The 25,708-nt window shown below is 38.6% G+C and overlaps 2 protein-coding genes across 5 annotated transcripts in view; one reads left to right on the top strand and one right to left on the bottom strand.

The window, feature by feature from the left end:
• The window catches only part of LOC138964909 (nicolin-1-like), a 16,652-nt gene extending 5,858 nt beyond the window's left edge, over positions 1–10,794 (top strand). For 3 of the 4 annotated variants that reach the window (XM_070336978.1, XM_070336979.1, XM_070336981.1), the window contains 7 exons: positions 1,149–1,236; positions 1,716–1,819; positions 2,301–2,411; positions 2,814–2,888; positions 6,127–6,162; positions 9,398–9,502; positions 10,381–10,794. In XM_070336978.1, the coding sequence (XP_070193079.1) occupies positions 1,149–1,236; positions 1,716–1,819; positions 2,301–2,411; positions 2,814–2,888; positions 6,127–6,162; positions 9,398–9,502; positions 10,381–10,422 (561 nt within the window). In that variant the 3' untranslated portion in view covers positions 10,423–10,794. The remainder of the gene's footprint in view (positions 1–1,148; positions 1,237–1,715; positions 1,820–2,300; positions 2,412–2,813; positions 2,889–6,126; positions 6,163–9,397; positions 9,503–10,380) is intronic. The other variant, XM_070336982.1, reaches the window with a different exon arrangement.
• Positions 10,795–13,312: 2,518 nt separating this feature from the next.
• LOC138964898 (phosphoserine phosphatase-like) lies at positions 13,313–25,075 on the bottom strand. The gene is made up of 6 exons (XM_070336968.1): positions 24,936–25,075; positions 23,210–23,361; positions 22,684–22,818; positions 20,289–20,431; positions 18,385–18,533; positions 13,313–17,859 (listed from the first exon to the last, which is right to left on the bottom strand). The coding sequence occupies exons 2-6, from the start codon at positions 23,359–23,361 to the stop codon at positions 17,734–17,736; spliced, it is 705 nt and encodes a 234-aa protein (XP_070193069.1). The 5' UTR covers positions 24,936–25,075; the 3' UTR covers positions 13,313–17,733.
• Positions 25,076–25,708: the final 633 nt, after the last annotated feature.

A 25,708-nucleotide genomic window follows, 5' to 3' on the forward strand; every position in this document is an offset into this window, starting at 1 on the left:
CCCCCCCCCCCTCCCCCCTCCTTCCCTCTTTTTCCTCTCCCTTTGTCTACAATAAAATTACTGCACCTTGACTTTGTCTAAAGTAGTTGTATACATGTTTTAGTATACTTTTACCGCATGAACTTGATTTGAGTTGAAATATTGCTAAAATAAAGACTTGGATCTTGTTCGTTTTAATTGATCTCTTAGTCTAAGACTGTTGGGACATAGTTATTGTACAAATATCTTTCAAATACCTTGCATGCATCTTCAGATATTGTACAATTCTTTCAAATTTTCGTTCCATAAATTAAAAAAATATGTATTTAAATACCCAAAAAAGAGAGAATTATTAGGCATTAATTATTAAGTTACAAGTTTAGAGTGTACAAAAAATATTTGTATTCAAGGATGTTGTTATGTCAGGTCAATTAATTTAACCTTACAGATTACAATTTGTTCATGTTGCCTTTAACAGTGAATGATGCATGCAGAAGGAAAAATTCAACCCTTCTCTCAGTGTTAGAATTTGTGTGTCCATTTTCTGTGTTATATATATATAATTATATCCTTCACAATTTGTTGTTGTTGTCTGCACTTCAGATCAATGATGTCTTCATTTCTTTCAGTTCAAAGTTGGATGCATGTTTCTTCTTTGTCAATTGTTATCCGGACACTTTTTTAGAATGTAAATATGTCAGATGCGTTCCTGCATGTAGTTTGAGACTTTGTGGAGTGTCAGCGTATTTAAAGGCCTTAAACTGATTTTGTCAGATCATAGATCTGCAGTGTTATATATTACCAAAAAAAGCAGTTAAAAGCCCAATAAGGAAAAAATATTGATTGTCAAATTTAATAAAAAAAGAAATGGCCCAAAGAGAATGAACATGAAATGAACGTTGTGGTGTGTGTGGGTGCGTGTTCATGACATGTGCATGTGTATTCCTAGTGCGGGGTGTTATACTAGGGATTTGAAGGGATTTATAGATGGGGAAAAAAATAAATGTATTTTTTGGCTGCTTATAATTCTTGCATGTTCATGTAGTATTTACTGAGAGGTCCAACAAACCAAAACAAAAAAAGCAATTCTTGTAACTCATTTGCTGTGACACAAAAGTGTACTATTTCTGACCTAATTTGTGGACTGATCCAGGTGTTGTTGATTTCAGGTTGGTGAGATTCGTTTTAAAAACTTCTATGTGGCTACCTTGACGGTCAAGGCAAAGTATCGCACAGAGAACACTCCTCGTCACACAGGTAGGCTTTGCTCTTTGCTGTATGACAGACAATGTTTCAAGTACATGTTAATTGGTGTAAATTATGTGAAAACAATATGTATAGGTACCGTGTACCATCGACGTATTCCTAGGTATAGCTTTTATAAGGCAGCTTAATTGAAATGAAAAGTAAATTAATGTGAACTTCAGACCACAAACACACACACATACACACACACACACACACATGTTGCATGATGCATGCACACACACACACACAAACACACACACACACATTCTGTGATACAGTCACACTGTGCAGTTACTGTTATTGATTACATGGAAAAAAACAATTAAATGTTGTTAAATGACTAAATTGCATATGAAATCATTTTTTCATGTTTTCTTTAATTTGAAAGCTGATTGTCTGCATGTACATAAATCAAATTCATTCCTTTCAGCTTCAGAGATTGATGTGTACTGAAGAATCTTTTTTTTTCCTTTACTGATTAAAAATAGGTGACCAGCCCAAATGGAAGACGTGCCTGAAGAGAGTGAAACTAATGCCAGACCCCCACTCAGAAGCTGGCTCCCATGACTACATCTCTTTGACCAGCAGACAGGTAACCATCATTAAATAATGATGACCATTGAAACTGTTATTTGCGAATGCATGCACTTAGCATGGCATTTATAATTAAAAGCATTTGAACAGTACATGTTGACATTGGCTTTGTGCAAGATAAAGAGTAATAGATAGAGAGTGTGAGAGAAAGAGAGAGAGAGAGGGGGGGGGGGGGGGGAGAGAGAGAGAAAAAGAGAGAAAATGAATACAATTTGTTTGATCAATAAGGGACCCCAAAGCGTTTGTGAATGTCAGGCGCAATAAACTTTTCCCAAGCTTTTTGATTTTGATTTTTGTTGTTGTAATACCTGAAATGAGTATGTGTATCACTGTATGCGAATGTGTGTGTATGCTTGTGTGTGTGTGTGTCACACTCGTGTGTTATTTTTTTAATACCTGAATGTGATGCAGCATTTTTTGCATTGCAGTGAAACCATGCAATGATAGCTGAATATTAATGCGCTGCATGTGTGTTACAGTTTCGCTGCGAGCTGAGCAACATCACAGGACTGCGACTCATCCTGCACCAGCCGTCACCCGTGTGGAGAGAGTTTAAACTGGAGGAGCTCCGTCTCTTCCGCAGTGCTGGGGTCAGTCTTATTGGATATTATCTTTGATATTAAATAAATGTACCTGTAAATTTATAATAAGATGTTTGTTGTTTATGATGATATAGGTATTTGGTAGCTTTCTAGGTTCACACTCTCGGCCACATCAGTAGAAGTCATCAGACGAATATCTATTCTATAGGTTTATTCACTAGAGTAGAGAGTAAAGGAAAAACAGCTACACTGTATCAAAGCTTAATTAGTACAGAGTGAAGCTCACTAGCATAAGGCATTGATTAAAGTAAAGATGCTGTGCTGGCAGTCTAGGGTGCAGCATGTGAGTAGTAATTGTCTTGGAGATTAACCCAAATATTTCATTTTCTGCAAATTTGATGAGCTTTTATTTGATGAAGTGAATGGATGATCAATGAACTGTTTACTCAGGGTCCCAAAACCAGTCCGCTGCCAACGTGGTTACTGGAGGAACCAAAGGCCAAGGTTCAGAAGAAAACAGTACAGGTGAGGTGACAGCTGCCGCGGCACTGTTTTTTTCATGTTTACCTGTTGTAGCTGTTAGTTTTCTCCTATGGAAGTACGTTTTACAGAGGGCAGGATCTAAAAAAAAGAAAATTAAAAGAAAAAAAAGAGAAAAAAAAGGAGAAATATTATGCTTTCTGGTATAAAGCAATTTCGATCCGCTCTCTGGTTCTTGAAATTACTGATGATGCGTCTTAATTAATGCATACTTTAATGAAACTGTATGAGGAATACAGATTGACTCCACTGTACTACGTACTGACTTTAAATATATACACTTTAGGTCTGTGGTGGTATTTGTTAGAATAAATGCATGTGTTATAATTAAGTAGGTTTGCTAGTAAAATAATGTTGCTAAATAATAATTGTGCTGTTCCGCTCACAGTGTTTTACTGAAAATACTGGTTTAAGCAATAACTGACACAAAAAAATCAATAATTACTTTGATTTTGTCCACATTACATGACAGAATTGTTAAAAACATCAGCCCCAACTTTTAAACTTCAAAAATGACATTGGACAAACTTGATCTGGAAGGAGAGAAAAGTTGACACGTTCTGAACTTTTTGTTAAAAGGATATATATTGTCTTATAAAGTTTAGAGTATGGGTCAGCAAGGATGAATAAATGAATACATTTGTATGTTCTGTTTCTTGTCCACAGCTAAAAGTAAGTGTTTCGTTGATTAAAGGGCTGTTACTCATGGTTCAGTGTGTTAAGATGTAAGACTGCATGCATGGTTATCTTCCCTCATAACCTTATACTTTCTGATTTGGGCTGGTGTTTATATGTTTGCTGTCAATTGGTTCTGGCTGAATGATGCATGGTCCTGGCTGATGCTTTCCCCCATTTCTTGGCCGTGAGAGGTGGCTAGGTTTTGTCAGGTAAAACTACTAGGTAGGAGCATGATTTGGGTACCACTCGCAGTTCAAAGGCAAGGATTTGGCGAGAAAAAGCAACCATAGAAAAAAAGCAACCATCTCTAGGGGTGCTTGCGGGCAAGAAAAATGGGCAACTAAACTTGGCCAAAAAATTATTGCAACAATTTTCGCACGCTAAGAAAAGCATTAAAACGCAATTCATTTTAGTTAAATTTTATATGCTCGAAAAGGTAATTATGTCAGCTGTACATATCATTTGTCCGATTGATGGTACTTTGTATAGGCATCCCGTGACAGCCTGTCAAACAAGGTCACCCCTAAAATCGACCTGACAAAAACCATAGCCCCGTATTTTAAAATCTGCAAAAAATCAGAATATGCACAAACCAAACACTTGTGACAACCATTGGAAAGGCCATTCAATTTTCTGTTCAGAACATTTTGTTTTATGCACCTGACTTCTCTAGTCTTTATGTAGGCTTTTGTCAAAGGCGGTAGGTGTCAACCGTTTCAGAGGCCCAAAAAGGCACGTTTTGCGGCCATTTTTGAGGTGGTCCTCCACCCAAAGAGCCTTATCTGCTCAAGTTCTCAATGATTTGCTTTGGAAAGTTCAGAAGTTATGACCAATAGGCTGACCTAAATCGGTGTTTACTTTTGCGAATGTGTATAATAAGCGTGTTGTATTACGTACATTTTCCGAAAGAACTAAACAAATATTCATATTAATTCAGGGTTTTAGGTTAAAAAATCGTGACTTTGCCTGCTAAGCAAAGAAATGGATGAGGCAATAGGTGCCAAAGTTTGAGGCAGATCCGAGTGCTGGTTTACATTTGCTTGAGATGGGAACGCGCAAGAAAATGTATCGATCACCGTCCTTGTTAATGCGTACAGTAGCTGTGAAGATATTAACTAACTTTGGCCTGTGCTTCCTTCGCTGCGGGTCACAAAAGCGCAACTCACCGAGCACAGTGCGCTGGAACAGGATAGTAAGCACAGGCCCCGGACTGTTAGTCTCCAAGGGTAGTGTACTCAGTACCAATGACGGCGAACGATACTTTTTCTTGTGTGTTCCCATCTCCAGCAAATGTAAACCAACACTTGGATCTGCCTGACACTTTAGCACCTATTGCCTCATCCATTTTTTGCTTAGCATGCAAAGTCACGATTTTTTAACCTAAAACCCTGAATTAATATGAATATTTGTTTAGTTCTTTCGGAAAAGTTACGTAATACGACACGCTAAGTATACACATTGGCAAAACGCAACACACATTTTGGTCAGCCTATTGGTCATAACTTCTGAACTTTCCAAAGCAAATCATTGAGAACTTGAGCAGATATGGCTCTTTGGGTGGAGGACCCCCTCAAAAATGGCCGCAAAACGTGCCTTTTTGGGCCTCTGAAACGGTTGACACCTACCGCCTTTGACAAAAGGCTACATAAAGACTAGAGAAGTCAGGTGCATAAAACAAAATGTTCTGAACAGGAAATTGAATGGCCTTTCCAATGGTTGTCAGAAATGTTTGGTTTGTGCATATTCTGATTTTTTGCAGATTTTAAAATACGGGGCTATGGTTTTTGTCAGGTCGAATTTAGGGGTGACCTTGTTTGACAGGCTGTCACGGGATGCCTATACAAAGTACCATCAATCGGACAAATGATATGTACAGCTGACATAATTACCTTTTGGGGCATATAACTTCAACTAAAATAAATTGCGTTTTAATGCTTTTCTTAGCGTGCGAAAATTGTTGCAATAATATTTTGGCCAAGTTTATATGTAACACAGCTATTAGCTGTGATCTTGTCAGCCATTCATCGACGACTTCTCTGTGTCCACCAGTTGTATTTAATTCCTACATGGCTAGCATAAAATCACTAGATTGACACCCCCCCTCCCCCATCCTATTTTTTTTAATTTTGGGGAAGTTTTATATAAATAAGTGAAATTGTACACAGGCAGTGTCAGATGCCAAATAGGTTTCTGCTGTCAGGAATCTCAATATTACATCCTTGTTGTGAAATGCTGCCTTTCACAATCGTGAAGTTAGGCTTCTTGTCAAACTGATAAACTTCCCCAGTGCTTCCTCCCTTTTTTCTCCCCAGCCCAATCCTATACATGTACTTCGTATTCACCTGAATTGTTCACATGCGTTGCTATATTTTCAAGTTCAAGTTGGCTGTGATTTAAAGTTGATCCGCATGCATGAGTTCTTCATCATCAGTTTTCACTATACCCAAAGTAAAGAAGAATTGGGAACCTTTTAATAACAGTGTGGGTGCTTTTGCTTTATGTATCATGAAACATATTATGAAGTGTGCTCTGATTAATATTTCAGAGAGTAGCGTCTTCCACACCTAAGGGTGGGGAGGGGGTAAGACTTGCTTACGATTGTAATCAATGCGCACATTTACCACAGTATCATGTGTATTGTTTATCAGCTTCTACTATATATACCATTGAAAAGAAATGAACTTCTCTGCACATGCTTATATGCAAAATTCCACTCAAAAATAATTATTCAAGTAGCATGAATGAAACAATTAAATGTTCTCTGTTAGTAAGAGCCTGACAAAGAAGTATTGCTTTTCGCATCATTACACATTCACAAAGGTCCAATGAGAACAAATTGACATTATCAGTTGTGTTTTATCAACTTTTCACTGTAAGTGCCATATGTGCATGATAAATGCACTCAAGAGTATCATCATCAGGGAAGGATTAAAAAAAATATATATATTCCTTCTGATGGTAACTAGTAGACAGGATCTTATACACATGTACATTTATCTCCGTTCAGCAGGTTCTCAATGAGTTTCCTGCAAATCTGCAATTTACTTGAAAAAGTCCAATTGAAAAAATTATTATGAATCTAATAAAAAAAATTTTTTAATTACAATGCTTGGTGATGGTTATGAATTTTGTCTGAACAGTCAACTCTTTTAGTTTTCTACCTCACTCTGGGCTTTACAGCCTCTGTCTCTTCAGTATTTTACTTGCTTAAAAAAAATTTAAATAAATAAAAGCCTATTTTTATTTTTGTTTAGACTCTCCTAAAAATATATACTTTTCTTCTTATTTTCATTTTTCCTCATGTTTCATCATTCCTTTCTGCTCCTTTTTATATCCTTACCTTGTTACCTTCTGATCGATCTTTTTGTTTCTTTAACTTAATTTGTTCTTGTTTTTATGTCCTGTCTCACAGTCTGTATATTACAATGACAAGAGAAATCTTTATTTAACGAGGGTAATAGAGTAAGCAGTGATTTGCTTTTTTTAAATTTTTTTATATCTGGCCCTCGCCCTAAAGAGGGCAAGGAATTAACTCATAACTCATAACATTTTATTGATCCAACAAAGGAAATTAAATTGGTCATCAGCACATATAGGTCATTAATTAATAATTATAAAAGAATAAGAGAAGAAAATTCATAAAACCCATGATAAAAAAAATACCCTTTTTTCTTGCACACCTGACACACCGACACACCAATACACATGCATACATACCTACATACATACCTACATACATACCTACATACATACATACATACATTCCACGTTAAAGTGTAGTTAAGAACATCACAGTAATTATATCATTGTTTGGATTAACAGATAAGTTTTTATGTAAATGATGATAACAACAATCCATAATTAACGCTATTGCACTACCAATAATTAGGGTATTAGTGTTACACTGATATCATTTTGTGTGTATGCATGTCAGTCTGTCTGTCCAAAGTTTCTTGTGTGTAAGCAAACTATGGTGGTGGCAGATATCACATTGTGAATTCACTTTTGACTTGATGATAAGAATGTTCACATCTGTTATATCGGTTATGCTGTCCAACACACTTTTTCCCCATCTGTGTGTGATACAGGCTAATTTGTCTCTCTCATCGGTGACAACTATGAATCGAATCAGGTTGTCTTATCGCAATTGTTCAGTGTAAACCATGGTGATCATTTTGTTGTTCAAAAGCATGAAAAAGGCAAGGATTGAATGGTTATAATGTAATTTATATGGTTAAGAATTATTTGCACCGAATAATTTGCTGTTGCGATCTGAGTCATTTGAAATTGTGTTGCATTGCATTAGAAATTAATTAACTGCTTTAAAAAGGGTATGGAGGTTAATTCATTTATTTGGATTTAGTGTTTATAGTAGTGTGTTAATTATACAGCTGAAACGCACACACACACACAGAATATACACATTATCTCTTCTGAATTTCTACAATTAATGACTAACTCAAACCCCCCGCGGGTTAGGGGGAGTCCCATATTGGTTGGGACGAGAAAGAATTTACCCGATGCTACCCAGCATGTCGTAAGAGGCGACTAACGGTTCTGTTTCTCCTTTTACCCTTGTTAAGTGTTTCTTGTATAGAATATAGTCAATGTTTGTAAAGATTTTAGTCAAGCAGTATGTAAGAAATGTTAAGTCCTTTGTACTGGAAACTTGCATTCTCCCAGTAAGGTCATATATTGTACTACGTTGCAAGCCCCTGGAGCAATTTTTTGATTAGTGCTTTTGTGAACAAGAAACAATTAACAAGTGGCTCTATCCCATCTCCCCCCTTTCCCCTATCCCATCTGCCCCCTTTCCCCGTCGCGATATAACCTTGAATGGTTGAAAACGACGTTAAACACCAAATAAAGAAAAGACTAACTCAAAATACTTCAGTCCTATTGACTAATCTTAATTCCAAAACCTAAACAACTCAGTGACTGTGGTAAGATGAACAAAGTTAAAAAACAAGGTTCGTTCCATCAACACGTTCCGTGTTGCGTCTGCTTTTTACATTTAGTCAAGTTTTGTTGTTGTCTTTTTGTGTTCTTGTTTTTCCTGATGAAGCTTCCATAAGCAAAAATTCGTACCGTCTTGTCTCGTTCTTGTATCAGTGAGTACAGTATTTCTTTGTTTTTGAGTCACTTGAGAAAAAGTGACTCTATGTAATCGGTCAGTGTTAGTCTGTCCGGCCGGCCGGCCGTAGACACCACCTTAACGTTGGACTTTTCTCGGAAACTATCAAAGCGATCGGGCTCATATTTTGTTTAGTCGTGACCTCCAATGACCTCTACACTTTAACGATGGTTTCGTTGACCTTTGACCTTTTTCAAGGTCACAGGTCAGCGTCAAAGGAAAAATTAGACATTTTATATCTTTGACAAAGTTCATCGGATGTGATTGAAACTTTGTAGGATTATTCTTTACATCAAAGTATTTACATCTGTAGCCTTTTACGAACGTTATCAGAAAAACAAGGGAGATAACTAGCCTTTTCTGTTCGGCAACACACAACTTAACGTTGGGCTTTTCTCGGAAACTATAAAAGTGACCGGGCTCAAATTTTATGTGAACGTGACTCATTGTGTTGTGAATAGCAATTTCTTCCTGTCCATCTGATGCCTCATATAATATTCAGAACTGCGAAAGTGACTCGATCGAGCGTTTGCTCTTCTTGTTTAACTTAATTCCAAAACATAGAGACCTAACATTCATCTTCTTAATACCAGGAGGGACATAATTACCATGGTGGCTCAAATCCAATACAATTATTTTAATAGTCTTGGTGATTAATATGATGTCATTTCTTGTCTACCAGGGTGTCCCAGACCTGGACGGGTTGTCTGCAAACCTGCAGCAATTATGGGCCCTTGCCGAGGAAGTGTCCACCAGCCAGACATCGCAGTCACTTGGAAGATTTGAGGTAAGTGTGTTAATCATTACTGCAGTAGTACTTCGTTTATTTTCAGGGACACTCTCCTGAGGATAAAACTATTTAAAAGAATCAGATATGTTGGTATATGGGGTTTAGTTGATACTACTTACAAATTAGAAATGTGTTGATCAACATCACAATTTGCAACGTTTTTGCAGAAATTTTCTCTGAAAACAGCCTCGGATAGAAAAAAATAATTGTGTAATTATATAAATTACGAGACAAATAAACACCGAGACATAAGTAGCTTTTTATTGTAGGGAAATTGAACCAATCTGTAAGATCGATGTATGTGGTCTGGGTTGATTAAAAATTATAATCTGTTGATACTACTTAAGTCTGGATCGAGTGAGCATAACCTGTGTAACAACAACGCTTGCAGTTCGACTCATCTTGATTTCATTAGTTAACAGTACGTACACTGCAACTCCCCGTTGAAACCTGAAACCTCCCGACTCAAGCTTCTGTATATTTATTTCCATTTTAACCCTTAGGCTGGTTGTCGCGACATATGTCGCGCTACTTTAGTATACTGTCACCTGGTTGTCACGACATATGTCGCGCTACTGGCTCAGTCTGTTTGGTCGGTTCCGATTACCTCCCATGGATGCGAAAACCTACATGACCGTTTTTCTTTATTTTTCTCTCCGTTAATTCACCAGTGGCTATGTAACATGTGTTACAGAATTGCAGCAGTGTAAGGGTTAAAATGTCCTCTTTTTTAAGACCTGATTCTCTCAAATTTTTTAAAGTCTCAAGTGTTGTTCCACTACACTTCAGTTTTAGTTATTGTTTGGTTTTATGAGAAGTATGGTTGATGTGTGATCTGAGATAGGAACTCAATACTATCATTCATTTTGTTGCAGGTGGATGGCTGCTACGACATCAATTTGCTGGCTTATACGTAGAGCCTAAGAGCCAAGGTTGAGTTCAGTATCAGAAGGATAAAACGGATACAACTTCTGCTGATCGTTAACCCTGGGACATGGAGTGATGCACAGGACAAATAGATTTGTCAGAAAAGGATGGATGAAGCATTACCCGAGAGATAGATTGTAAATAATGACAGCAGCAGTGGCATGCACACTCATCCATCATGTTAATTTCTTTTATATTGTATGTTATGCTTACTGTTGAAAAAGCGTGTGATGGTTATAATTACTGAAGTGTTTATGTATGCACGTGTAAGGATCAAGTTCTTTGTGACTGTGCATGGCTGTGCGTGACAGTGCATTTGTGAACAGATACAAGTGACCTAGATATAAACTGCGTTAAAATTATGAATCGTGTTTGTGTGTACATTTGATTTGAGAGAGAGAAAGAGGGCGAGAATGTGTTTGTGCTAAGTGTATTGTTCCCGAGTGTGAGGGATTAATGATAGAAATTTTTTTCTTGTCCTGCTTGCATGTATATGAACTGCATCTGAACAATAAACAATAAATTAGCCAATCTTCCTTGTGAAATGCAGAGAGTGTGTACACATGTCCTTAAAGTACTGGTGAGAGTGTCTAATCCTAATTGTGTTTCAGTCAGTACAGTGGAACCCCCCTTTGAGGACCTCCCAACATGTGAAGAAATCATGTCTTCAAAAGGAGAGAGTCAAGTTAAATCTTTCTTTCTTTATTTGGTGTTTAACGTCGTTTTCAACCGTTCAAGGTTATATCACGACGGGGAAAGGGGGGAGATGGGATAGAGCCACTTGTTAATTGTTTCTTGTTCACAAAAGCACTAATCAAAAATTTGCTCCAGGGGCTTGCAACGTAGTACAATATATTACCTTACTGGGAGAATGCAAGTTCTTTCTTTCTTTATTTGGTGTTTAAGGTCGTTTTCAACCGTTCAAGGTTATATCCCGACGGGGAAAGGGGGGGGGGGGGAGATGGGATAGAGCCACTTGTAAATTGTTTCTTGTCCACAAAAGCCCTAATCACAAATTTGCTCCAGGGGCTTGCAACGTAGTACAATATATTACCTTACTGGGAGAATGCAAGTTCTTTCTTTCTTTATTTGGTGTTTAACGTCGTTTTCAACCGTTCAAGGTTATATCACGACGAGGAAAGATGGAATAGAGCCACTTGTTAATTGTTTCTTGTTCACAAAAGCACTAATCAAAAATTTGCTCCAGGGGCTTGCAACGTAGTACAATATATTACCTTACTGGGAGAATGCAAGTTCTTTCTTTATTTGGTGTTTAACGTCGTTTTCAACCGTTCAAGGTTATATCGCGACGGGGAAAGGGGGGAGATGGGATAGAGCCACTTGTTAATTGTTTCTTGTTCACAAAAGCACTAATCAAAAAATTGCTCCAGGGGCTTGCAACGTAGTACAATATATTACTTTACTGGGAGAATGCAAGTTCTTTCTTTCTTTATTTAGTGTTTAACGTCGTTTTTTCAACCGTTCAAGGTTATATCGCGACGGGGAAAAGGGGGGGGGGGGGGGGGTGGGGGGTGGAGATGGGAAAGAGCCACTTGTTAATTGTTTCTTGTTCACAAAAGCACTAATCAAAAAATTGCTCCAGGGGCTTGCAACGTAGTACAATATATTACCTTACTGGGAGAATGCAAGTTCTTTCTTTCTTTATTTGGTGTTTAACGTCGTTTTCAATCGTTCAAGGTTATATCGCGACGGGGAAAGGGGGGGGGGGGGGGGGGGGGGGGAGATGGGATAGAGCCACTTGTTAATTGTTTCTTGTTCACAAAAGCACTAATCAAAAAATTGCTCCAGGGGCTTGCAACGTAGTACAATATATTACCTTACTGGGAGAATGCAAGTTCTTTCTTTCTTTATTTGGTGTTTAACGTCGTTTTCAATCGTTCAAGGTTATATCGCGACGGGGAAAGGGGGGGGGGGGGGGGGGGGGGGAATGGGAAAGAGCCACTTGTTAATTGTTTCTTGTTCACAAAAGCACTAATCAAAAAATTGCTCCATGGGCTTGCAACGTAGTACAATATATTACCTTACCGGGAGAATGCAAGTTCTTTCTTTCTTTATTTGGTGTTTAACGTCGTTTTCAACCGTTCAAGGTTATATCGCGACGGGGAAAGGGGGGGGGGGGTGGGAGATGGAATAGAGCCACTTGTTAATTGTTTCTTGTTCACAAAAGCACTAATCAAAAATTTGCTCCAGGGGCTTGCAACGTAGTACAACCTTACTGGGACAATATATTACCTTACTGGGAGAATGCAAGTTCTTTCTTTCTTTATTTGGTGTTTAACGTCGTTTTCAACCGTTCAAGGTTATATCGCGACGGTGAAAGGGGGGAGATGGGATAGAGCCACTTGTTAATTGTTTCTTGTTCACAAAAGCACTAATCAAAAATTTGCTCCAGGGGCTTGCAACGTAGTACAATGTATGACCTTACTGGGAGAATGCAAGTTTCCAGTACAAAGGACTTAACATTTCTTACATACTGCTTGACTAAAATCTGTACAAAAATTGACTATATTCTATACAAGAAACACTTAACAAGGGTAAAAGGAGAAACAGAATCCGTTAGTCGCCTCTTACGACATGCTGGGGAGCATCGGGTAAATTCTTCCCCCTAACCCGCGGGGGGTAGTCAAGTTAAATGGAGGAACAAAAAGAGACAATGAACAGAAAATCTGTTAAAGCAAGGTCTTAAGGGGGGGGGGGGGGGGGGGGGGGTGTCCCCTGTACTGAGACTTGCTGCTGCAACCATGCAACCACTTTTCTTTCCTGCAAGGGTTTTGACAAATAAATCTAGAGTTCTGCACAATTATGTACTATTTCTGAAGAAGAAAAATGTGTATCAACTCACTCACTCAAAACTACACATTCAAAGTTGTCCTAAAAGTGATTTTATTTCCGAAAGGCTTGTTTTAACCCATATCAAGCTTCTGACAAGAAATGACAATGCTGTATTGTTAACAAATTCATAGTGCTAGATTCATTTTTACATTTAGTCAAGTTTTGACTAAATGTTTTAACGTAGAGGGGGGAATCGAGACGAGGGTCGTGGTGTATGTGCGTGTGTGTGTGTGTGTGTATGTGTGTGTAGAGCGATTCAGACTAAACTACTGGACCGATCTTTATGAAATTTGACATGAGAGTTCCTGGGTATGATATCCTCAGACGTTTTTTTCAGTTTTTTGGTAAATGTCTTTGATGACGTCATATCCGGCTTTTCGTGAAAGTTGAGGCGGCACTGTCACGCCCTCATTTTTCAACCAAACTGGTTGAAATTTTGGTCGGGTAATGTTCGACGAAGCCCGGACTTCGGTATTGCATTTCAGCGTGGTGGCTTAAAAATTAATTAATGACTTTGGTCATTAAAAATCGGAAAATTGTTAAAAAAAAAAATTTTTTATAAAACGATCCAAATTTACGTTTATCTTATTCTCCATCATTTGCTGATTCCAAAAACATATAAATATGTTATATTCGGATTAAAAACAAGCTCTGAAAATTAAAATATAAAAATTATTATCAAAATTAAATTTTCCAAATCAATTTAAAAACACTTTCATCTTATTCCTTGTCGGTTCCTGATTCCAAAAACATATAGATATGATATGTTTGGATTAAAAACACGCTCAGAAAGTTAAAACGAAGAGAGGTACAGAAAAGTGTGCTATCCTTCCCAGCGCAACTACTACCCCGCTCTTCTTGTCAATTTCACTGCCTATGCCGTGAGCGGTGGACTACGAGTATACGGTCTTGCTGCGTTGCTTTGCGTTCAGTTTCATTCTGTGAGTTCGACAGCTACTTGACTAAATGTTGTATTTTCGCCTTACGCGACTTGTTCAATATCCTTACAAGGTGGAAATAAAATCACACAATCAATATTAAGGCCTGGGCATAAGACAGATATTACTTTAGCAGCTAAAAATGCAAACCATCAAAGTTTGGTGCACTGAAAAATCACAGGAATGTGACAATTTAACAAATAACACGTGACCTGAATATCTAAGACACCTGATATGCAGCTGCAGGAAAAAAACAAGTCAAGTAAAGCGAAATTAATACCTTTAGTCCATATGTCGAATCACAAAATGAAACAAAATGCACTGCATTTTATCACCAAGGCAATAAGTTAACCCATACCCTGTGGCCAGTACTTTGGGGAAAGTGTCTACTCCAATCACTGTGCTCTCCGTTCTGTGAAAAGCAAGCATTAGTGGAATGAATATGTGCCTAATATCTAAAGGAAAGTGTATGTGTCGGTATTTGTGCTGTTTTATGGGGTATTTTCTTTGTGGACTGTGCACATTTTGATGACATGAAATGTGTCAATATCAGGACAGTTTAAATGCAATGTGTAGAATATTTGGAGAGAGCACTAAGCGACAAAGTGATAAACATAAACCAAAACAATGTGTTAATTACAAAGTAGTATAGTGCAGGTTTTCTCCATTTAAGTATCAATGAAAATGACAAGCATGCATCCAGCTCAAATGTGTAACAGGCGTTGCATCGTGATGAAAAAAGCGCTCAGGACAAAAGACTTGAAAACATTGGACATTACAGCACAGAGGGCTATCACAGAGTCGTTTTGGTTGCCTCATAATGCTGAAAACTGCACCGTGTGTTCTCATTAGGTGGAGAACAACATACTGCATGCAAGCATCAACTCTCTCAAGCGTAGGGCATGGGCCACACGACAGGAGGAAAAGCATCTGCAGTTCATTATGCGACAGCGTCACAATCTGGTGTCACCAGCGCTGGGACAATTCATGGCAGCAAGATATCCAAAGAACAAAATTCAAAAACAAGCCACAATTTAGATGATGCTGCAAGAAACAAAATGACAGTCATCTACAGCTGAATGTTCGTGTGCATGTACAGTCGAACTCGCTTAAGACGAATCACTGGGGATTGGAAAAAAAGTTCGTCTTAACCAAAATTCGTATTAAGAAAATTGATTTATTTATTTATTTTTTATTTTTTATTTTTTTTTATTTAATTTTTTTTATTTAATTTTTTTTTATTTAATTTTTTTTTAAGTCTTGTACATTTTATGGTGTTTCAATTTGTTTCTTTCGCAACTTTCATGCTGCTTCACGTTTGGACAATAAAGTGACATTCAGTCACATGTTCATGTGTGTCTCATGTTGAGTGATGATTGTAAACTGCATCATCCAAAATCTTGCCGTGTTTGCTTTCTCTCATTTTTTTGGATGTCGGTGAGTGGGATGAGTCGCTGAAAGCATCGTTGATCTTCACCCTATTTTTGAGTATGGTAGACAGGGTGGATGCCGATATCCCATGCTTTGCAGCAACCGCCGATTTTAATCCAGTCTTCATGTTGACGTCGTGTAAAATTTGTAGCTTTCTCTCAAGAGAGATCGCTCGTTTCTTCTTGTTCTCTGCCATCGTTGTAGGCGATCTGTCTGACTGTAGTCGCGATCAAAGCTGATCATTATATCAGTCATTCATGTTCAGTGTCTGAGCTATCAATCACTTTGATTCTAAATTTAAAATTGTTTTGTGAGTACAGTGTAATCAGTTTAACTTTATTCAGTGATCGGTTGAGCGATGGTTCAAGCAGTCGACGCAAGGGAAGGCTTTGACACATTCATTCCAATTCCGCATACTTTTTGTTGTTAAGAAACAACTCGAAAGAAAGTTTCAAACTCATCATCCTCCATCTTGCTTGTCGAAGCGCTAAAGTACTTTATCGATGCAAAAACAAAAGCAGAAAACTTCGACGAAACCGACTCAAATGCAGCGCAGACGACACGACAAGATAACGGAAGGAAGTAAGCCTCGCTTTGGCTCAAGTGCCGTTAAAAATACCGTTATTCTCGTATGCAAATACGAACGAGAAGTTGGTCATGCGAACAAGCCTTGTGCTGGCGACATTCGGTTGAGCGATGGTTCAAGCAGTCGACGCAAGGGAAGACTTTGACACATTCAAACTTTTCAAATTCCCATGATATGTCGATCTCGGGACGAGTTTAAAGATTTCGTCATAAGCGTGAGTAAATTACAGACATTATGCATGCTTGGGAATCAAAAAAGTGCTCGTTATAAGCATAAATTCGTTACAAAGAATTCGTTTCAAGCATTTATTTTGAGCATGAAGAAAGAGGTATTCAGTTGGGAACTTAAAACTAATACGTTATAAGTCAAAATTCGTAACTAGCGTGTTCGTTTTAGGTGGGTTCGACTGTACATATTTATGTCCGTCTCTGAAGTGTGTGCCATGCCGAGAAGATTGGTTATGTACATTATGTATTATTACAGTACGATGCAAAATAGATTATTTGGCTGAAAAAGACAACTTTCTGCTTGCCCTCTTGCACTATAATAGTGTAAAACAAAATATATGTACTTTAAAATCCATCGGATATCGCGAGCAGTGGATTATCACAATGGAGTGCAGGTGTATTGGCAGTTATTCATTCGCTTTCTGGTGCAAAGGTAAGGCTTGCTTTGTTTACTCTGGTTGCTTGCATGCTTTTTGCATCTAAAACAAAACTGAGTATCATGTCTGTAGTAACTCTGTGTGTACATGGCACTATTCTTCAATAATGACAAGCTGATCTGTACATAACACTTTCAAACCACATCAAAGCAACATAATCAGTTAGTACTGATCTATTCTACTTACCTAACTCAAACGGGATTAAAATTGCATTGAGTATCATCTACAGAAGTCAATCAAGTCATGTGTCAAATTTCAGGAGAGAAAAATGAAACAAACAACTAAGCTATCAAGAGTATTACAGCTACAGACGGAGGCCAGTTTGTTGCTGGCACTGACCCTCAGTTGTGTGCAACTGGCTGGGCTATTTTTAGATGGCTGCTCTAGATAACCGAATTCTCAGTGCTGGGAAGGTGTGGACTCCAAGGATAAAACATAAGCTGACCACACCAATTAATGTAAATTTATCCCTGAGGTTTTCTGTATGACATGAAGACCATAACATCTGATAAGAAATGTATCATCACATTTTGGAATGTCCAATCCCACATTGTGCATCTATCAGATACTCCACGAAACATGAGTCTGTATGATGTTACCAAACATTAAAAAAGTAATTAAAAAAAATAAGGCCTCACGCCCCCATCACAAATTTTATATCAAGACACTTCGGCCTCAAGAACATATAAATTTACACTTAAATATATACTTATTTTGCTGTAATAATGGTGCTTTCTTTTAACAAACAAAAAACATTCACCACTTATAAAAAAAAAAAGAACTACAATTCCCAATCCCATTCCTTTCCCTTCCTATATTTTTACAAAAATCAACTGGACAGCTCCTTTGCTTCTTGCAGAGCGGAGATAAGTTCCTGGAAGTCTGTGACAAACCAGTCAGCGTTGTTTTTCACTTTGTCACGAACAACGTTCCCGCCATAGCCAATGAATGCGTCCTGGAAAAAAAAAAGAGAAGAAAGAGTATTAATGAAATGACGTGTCTCTTCTGCTAGTTACTATGTCTTACAGAATGTTTCACAAATCAACCAATCAGTTATTACCGTTGTGAAGGAATGAGCGCTTCCACGTCGAGCTGAAGGCGATAGTGTTTCGTTAGAGGGCCCAAGTAATCAAGGACACACAGGCGGTCCAGTCACAGTAAAAGTAGCTATCCGGAGGCCTCTCCTCGCAAAAATGTGCAGTATATTTATATCTGGACAGTGTACAATAGCATATTGATCATGACTTGTGTAGTAAATCTATATAAAGTGATTTTTTCATCCGGGGGAAAATTCAACTTTCACTTGTTGGAGGAAACACACACACACACACACACACACACACACACACACACACACATCAGCTAGATTTTTTTCTTCTTAATTTATTTTCTTCCTCAGAAAAAACAATCAGGTTTCCTCTGAAATTCGCAGGAGAATTCCTCAGCCTGAAACATTAACAAGGTGAATTGCACAACTCACAGCAGGAGGGGAAGCTTCCATGTCTGTAGCACCATCACCGATCATCACCAGATTCTTCAAACCAAACTTTTCCTTCAGCATCCCTGTCACTCGGGTCTTGCCACCTGACTCTGACGTCGGCTCCTCTGGATCAAACCCGCTGTACTGTCCTGGGGACAATGAATCAACCAGTTAACTCTTTACTCTTGCTCACAATAAAGAACCTAAGTTCACAGTGAAAGTCTCAGGGCTTGAATACACATGAATACACCTATGCAAGAAGAAGAAAAACAAGTCGCGTAAGGCGAAAATACAATATTTAGTCAAGTAGCTGTCGAACTCACAGAATGAAACTGAACGCAATGCCATTTTACTCGTAGCATCGTCAGGCCACCGCTCATGGCAAAGGCAGTGAAATTGACAAGAAGAGCGGGGTAGTAGTTGCGCTAAGAAGGATAGCACGCTTTTCTGTACCTCTCTTTGTTTTAACTTTCTGAGCGTGTTTTTAATCCAAACATATCATATCTATATGTTTTTGGAATCAGGAACCGACAAGGAATAAGATGAAAGTGTTTTTAAATTGATTTGGACAATTTAATTTTGATAATAATTTTTATATATTTAATTTTCAGAGCTTGTTTTTAATCCGAATATAACATATTTATATGTTTTTGGAATCAGCAAATGATGGAGAATAAGATAAACGTAAATTTGGAGCATTTTATAAATTTTTATTTTTTTTTTACAATTTTCCGATTTTTAATGACCAAAGTCATTAATTAATTTTTAAGCCACCAAGCTGAAATGCAATACCGAACCCCGGGCTTCGTCGAAGATTACTTGACCAAAATTTGAACCAATTTGGTTGAAAAATGAGGGCGTGACAGTGCCGCCTCAACTTTCACGAAAAGCCGGATATGACGTCATCAAAGACATTTATCAAAAAAATGAAAAAAACGTTCGGGGATTTCATACCCAGGAACTCTCATGTCAAATTTCATAAAGATCGGTCCAGTAGTTTAGTCTGAATCGCTCTACACACACACACACACACACAGACAGACAGACACACACACACACACACATACACCACGACCCTCGTCTCGATTCCCCCCTCTACGTTAAAACATTTAGTCAAAACTTGACTAAATGTAAAAAGAGATAGCGCTGTTCTGTATCAGTGTATGGCAGCTCGCTTTCCCAGGAGAGAAAGCAACCCGAATTTCCATGAGTGTAACCTCAGAGGACTATACTGTATACAAAATCTTATCCTTATGAGTGAAATTCAAGTTTTACGCCCTAGCTCACAGCAAAGCCATTTGGGGCAATATGATCCCGGGTCTTAACCCGACTTTAGATGAGATACACAAGTGTATGCGTGTTTAGGTGGTATCAGCCATCTGCACTTATGGCAGAATGACCCGAGGTCTTTTACGTGCCACTGTGGTGACACGGGGGTGGGAGATGGATACCGTCTCTGGGTCTGCACATAAAGTTGACCCATGTCCGTCCCGGCCCGGATTCAAACCAGCGACCTTTCGATCACAAGTCCAGTGCTCTACCACCTGAGCTACCCGGGCCCCTCTTATCCTTATCCATACTGTCCTGTGTACAACCAATCAACCAGTCTACTTGTTTCTCTTGCTGTACTGTTCCGCACACAATAAATCAATCCATCATTTATTTACCCATGCATCTATCAATTAATCAGCTCTAAATTCTACAACATAGTGTGCTCATATCAAAGTAAATCAAACATTTCCAAAAAAATCTTGCAGCGTTAATGTATTTTGCAGGGTGAATTTTCATATTTTTTATTTTCGCTGAAACGTAATTTCCTTTTCGCGGAAATACGCGATTTCGGGGACAATTCTCATGCCGGATACAAACTAAGTCAGGTCCTCATTGAAGCCTCAGACTCTCACCATTTTTAAACACCAGCCTGTTGGCGAAGATACTTTCATGGGGAATGTTGAGCAGTTGTGCTGCAGGTTCTATTATTCTGCGAAAGCCGCCGGAGACCAGAAACACCTGTATATTTCTGGACTGCAATAATGCAACAAGGTCCCTGGAAATACACAGAAAGTAAGCAATAATAACAACTACATGTACAGCCAAATTTGTCAGGCATAGAGAGAAAAGTTTGCTCAAATCAAAGCTGTATGTAAAAACTATGAATACTTTGAAAAATGGATGAAGTATCAATTATTATGACTGGTCTGACATGTAGCCTAGAGTATTGTGCAAAAGAACAGCACCATGCTTATTTTGGCGAAAGAAACAAAAAAGTAGAAAACACAAAGACCTGCACTGGGTGCCAAACACACACACACACACACACACTATGACTATTATTTTCATGATTGATATAACCTAAAGAGCAACATGCAATATAAATACAAAATGCTGGGGCATTTTACAGGTAAGACTTCCTGATTTAGAAACGTAAACACCCAATCATGCACACACACCAAAGCCAAAACAAACAGGCATCTAACTTAAACTTTATTGTAAATGCCCTGGTAGCTGATGTGGTGGAAACGGAAACAAAGAGGAGCACATTTCAACCTCATAGAAATGAAATAAAATAGAAAGAAAAATAACAAGAGCGAAAGCAAGCGTCCACTACAGTGGAACCCCCTTTTAAGACCTAAACAAATCTGAGAAAATCAGGTCTTAAAAAGGAGGGAGCCTTAACACTATTGTGACTAGCATTGCCACGGCGTTAACGTCCTGCCTGCCCAAGCTTGCCACCAAGAAACTTCCCAAAAAACAGTAACTGTAAAGAAATCTGTCTAGCAAGCTTGAATTAAGTCCAATCACCACCAAATTTTGTGTACTAATTAAAAAATGGATGCCCAGTTCAGTCGTGCTATTCATAAGTTTGTCACGCGATTTGTTTTAGCAAAGGGGTGGTGAAAGGGGGATAATTTGTGTTTTTTAACGGTTTTTTGTGTGTGTTTTCTTTTCCACTGCTTTTTTAAAAGTTATTTTTTAACAGAAAGTATTATAAATAATTTTATAACCAAACAAGGTATAAAACCTATGAATTAGCTGAAATATTGTTCAAATTCTACACAGAAATAAGGAGACAGTACAAAGAAAAAAACAAGCAAATCCCGCATTCACTCACAGCATCCTGACTCAAATGAAACTCTTCTTCTTCTTCTTCTTCTTCGTTCATGGGCTTAGACTCCCACGTTCACTCATGTTTTCAGCACGAGTGGATTTTTACGTGTATGACCGTTTTTTACCCCGCCATTCAGGCAGCCATACGCCGATTTCGGGGGAGGCATGCTGGGTATTTTCGTGTTTCTATAACCCACCGAACTCTGACATGGATTACAGGATCTTTTCCGTGCGCACTTGGTCTTGTGCTTGCGTGTACACACGAAGGGGGTTAAGACACTAGCAGGTCTGTACATAAGTTGACCTGGGAGATCGGAAAAATCTCCACTCTTAACCCACCAGGCGGCAGCGACCGGGATTCGAACTCACGACCTCCCGATTAGGAGGCCGACGTCTTACCACCACGCCACTGCGCCCGTCGCAAATGAAACAAAACTGTGACACTCACCAAATGATGTCTAGGTAATCCATATTGAATATAAGTCACATTTTCACAACAAAGTCCCAACTGTACACCTATGAAACTTTCCAAAAGGATTAGGAGGCTCCAGCCATCGATTGTTATCAGTGCTGCCACGCCCCCCTTGCAACAACACGATTCGAAGATCCATGCAGTACCACCCTACCACGTGTAGTTTGCCGACTCATACTAGCAACAACAGGACTGCTTCTTCCTCAATATCACTGCTATTATCGCTTTCTTGAGGCGAAAACAACACGTCGGAATCATGATCTACAGGATCCTCAAGATCCAACATCCGGAGAATCTCCTCCCGTGACAAGGCTCGCCTTCGATTCATTTTTTTTGTTCGAAAAAACCACTCAAATCTTCTCTAATTTGCACAAGACGGAAGAGAAAGTCACGTTTATCGAGGGAAACAACTCAATTTATTGCAAGCTTCAAAAACCGGGAAGCAATCACGAGTCGTGTACCTTGTATGTCTGTTACTCAAATAGTCACTTCCCGTCCGTGGGCGTGTCAGCGCTGTTACTAATTTAGTCACCTCCCGTCGCGAAAGTGTTAAAATGGGGGTAAATGTACAGGGCTAATGAACACAAAATGCGAAAAGACAAGGTCCTCAAAGGGAGGAAGTTTTAAATTGGGAGTGGGAGTGGGAGGTGGGGGGGTGGTTTCCACTGTATTTGAACAATAGAGTTATATGGCTATAAAAATGAATAAAACTTGCATACGCTATTCCCTCACTGAGCTGGGGTGGCCTGGAAGCGACGAAGGACTCCACTTGTTCAAGACTCGGGTTGACGATTTTCAGACGTTCTGACAGAGCCTCTCGGAAGGACACATCTCCCCCCATTGCTCTCAGGGTCCTGTTTTTGACAATTTACTTAAAATACAAAGAAATGATTCTGCGTGTTAGAGAATTGAGCAGATAATACAGATGCGGCAAAAAAATCCCAAAAGAAAAAAAAAGAAAAACTCACAAGCATGCATGCAGGTTCACACACACACACATTTTCTTTCTCACTCAATTACTTACTTTCCAACAGACAAACATGCACAGCTCTAATAACATACTATAATTGGTCAGTCTAATGGCCTTGTACAACTAAAACATCTGAGTATGAATCTTCCCCCCCCCCCCCTCACTCATATTTTACACACACACCTTCTCCCAAATACCACACCTGCCCGCTCACACACACACACAAACAAAAATCATATTTCATCAGAAGGACCTAGTTATTATGAGTCACTCACCATTCTTTCACCTGTTTCCCAACCCCGCAGAACTCGGCCAACTCATCAAGGCCCTCGTCTTTGCAAACTGTAGAGTCTACATCAAAACACACAGCGTCTGCTTTCTGCAACACGCTGCGTGCCGCTGCTTGCTTGCAAGGGTTTGACGGCATCTGAGAATTAAGAATCGATCTGTTCAAGTCCTTGTTGTTGATAAGGCCAAAAAAAAAATAGGTCTGTTTACAGTAACATAGGCCAAAATAATAGGGTCGGTAGGTTGGGTGTTTTTTTTGTTTTTTTTCCCCCCCAAAAAAACCCATATTTTTACGTTATTTATTTATTTTATTTTTTTCCCAAATGCCAAAAAAAGTCAAGTCGCGCGAAAAACATAGGGTCGGTCGGGTTACCGTAAACAGACTATTTTTTTTTTTGGCCTAATGCATTCACTGAAGTCTTGCACAAAACTAATGATATTGATAATCATAGCTCTAGCTTAATTATTATTATTAATTAGAATAAAACACATAATTGTTGTGATTGTTCCCTGGATGACCTCTGCATTTTTACAATAACTTAATAAGAAGATATAAAACAACAACATTCACATTTTCATCATAATACCATCTGAATGCAGCATGAATTAGGTGAAACACAATAACATTGCAAAAACACAACATCTAATGTATATATATCTAATTTATAGCATAACAAAATCACGTTTCTCATATTAAATTTCATTTTATTTTGTGTAATATAAATGTTCACACAATTATCTATTCTAATCAACTAGCTGTTGGTGGAACTTTTAAAATTTCTATCTTTTTTTTATAAACGGGACAGTAATTTAAGTAATTGTGCGGTAATCTTGAACTTTAGTGTGTTAAATTCATAGCTCAAAATCCAGTGACATTCTTGACTTATTTTTGATACAAGTCCATGTAAGCAAGCCAAAGAACATTTGTCGTGACATTAATTGACGGATTGAGCTCCAAACTTAAGCATGATTAATTAATTTGGTTGTTCAATCGACGAAAATGCACCCAAAATGGCGAACGTTGTCAACCATGGGACATCATTTACACGAAAGAGTTGTCTCCCTTGTCCGCTCATACGGATAATTCCTTCTTTGACCCATGTAATTTGTAAACGAAATGCATTCGTACAGTTCATAGGAGTTCATTCCGTAACTTGAAAGGGATCTAAAATGACTGGTTATGATTACAAGTGCAGGTTCTACACATTTGGAGACTAGTCTAAGTGAAATGTCTCAGAATTATACACGCTAAAGTTTAACATTACCTCAAAATATATAGAATACACAGATGGCAAATGGTTACAAAGTCATGTAAGAGGTAAACTTTACGTCGTGGATGACGCAACACCCCCCCACCCCCCCCCCCCCCCCCCCCCCCCCCCCCCCCCCCCCCCCCCTACTCCTCCATTACCATGGTTCACAAGAGTAACTGTGCGTTTATTTACCTGAATCCGAGATTTCACAATCACAGCACCAGCAAAATTCCGAATCAAGCGACATGAGTGCGACATCGGTTAGAACGTTTGACACACTTTAAGTTACGGCTAAAGGCACATGACGCTCGGGATAGTTGGATAAGTATGGTAAATTTCCATGCGAACGTCTGGCAATATCAATCACAATCTGTCTTCATTTTTGCATGCAACTGGAGCGAGTGTACCAATACAACGTCGAAAACAAGTGAAACCGAAAAGATTTCAAACGCAACTATACCTTTTCACTTTTCCAACGGGTCGGTCAACCTGTCTTTGTAGCTGATGACATTTGGAAATTCCCCACAGAATTGATGTGTTTTCTTGAGCATACACCAGTCAACAGTTCCGCGGCCATTTTAGATCTCGCACATGCGCACTTCTTTTATCGCGAGCAGATTCGACTTATTTCCTTTTCCGGGTGATGCGCAGATCGTGTTATTCGCCCACGTTTCTACGCAAGGGACACTACTCCGGCGCACTACTCCACCCGTTGAAAGGGGGAAACATTTTCTTCAGTACAAGTAGTCTTTATGAATAAACAATTAACAAGAAGGACGTTGTAAATTCATTCAATGCAGATAAAATAAGAAATATGTTTGACGAACTTGTTCTGTTCTTATTCACATGACAAAATATGTGAAGATCGAGAGATGTTATTAAAAAACCGTGTTCCAGGCAACTCGCAAACAGATAACCGCTGTGTATTTCACCACAACCCAACGCAAAGGAAACACAAGAAAAATGTTCATTCAAAATGAACAGGCGTCCATGTTATTTTGACAAAATGAATATTTTTGTTAAAGAAGCTCACAAGCACACCCTTTCGAATATAGCGGAAGTAGTTTCGACCCTAAATGCCGCAGTACTTAGGCCTTAAACTTAAGCCGTACGGGTTGATAGAATATTTTAATATAAGTGCAGTTTATTTTCAAAGTTTGGAGTCGTAGATCATTCTTTTTGGATGCAATGTGACTAGCATGTATCAGTGAAATTTGTTGTTTAATTCTGCAA

This window comes from Littorina saxatilis, linkage group LG4 (genome assembly GCF_037325665.1).
Source record: "Littorina saxatilis isolate snail1 linkage group LG4, US_GU_Lsax_2.0, whole genome shotgun sequence".
Taxonomy (NCBI): Eukaryota; Metazoa; Mollusca; class Gastropoda; order Littorinimorpha; family Littorinidae; genus Littorina; species Littorina saxatilis.

Coding starts and splice junctions, on each gene's coding strand:
- LOC138964898 (XM_070336968.1), bottom strand. CDS start 23,361: ATGCCGTCAAACCCTTGCAAGCAAGCAGCGGCACGCAGCGTGTTGCAG. Junction 20,432..22,683: donor CAGCTCAGTGAGGGAATAGC/GTATGCAAGTTT, acceptor GTGTATTTCCAG/GGACCTTGTTGCATTATTGC. Junction 17,860..18,384: donor TGGAAGCTTCCCCTCCTGCT/GTGAGTTGTGCA, acceptor TTTTTTTTCCAG/GACGCATTCATTGGCTATGG.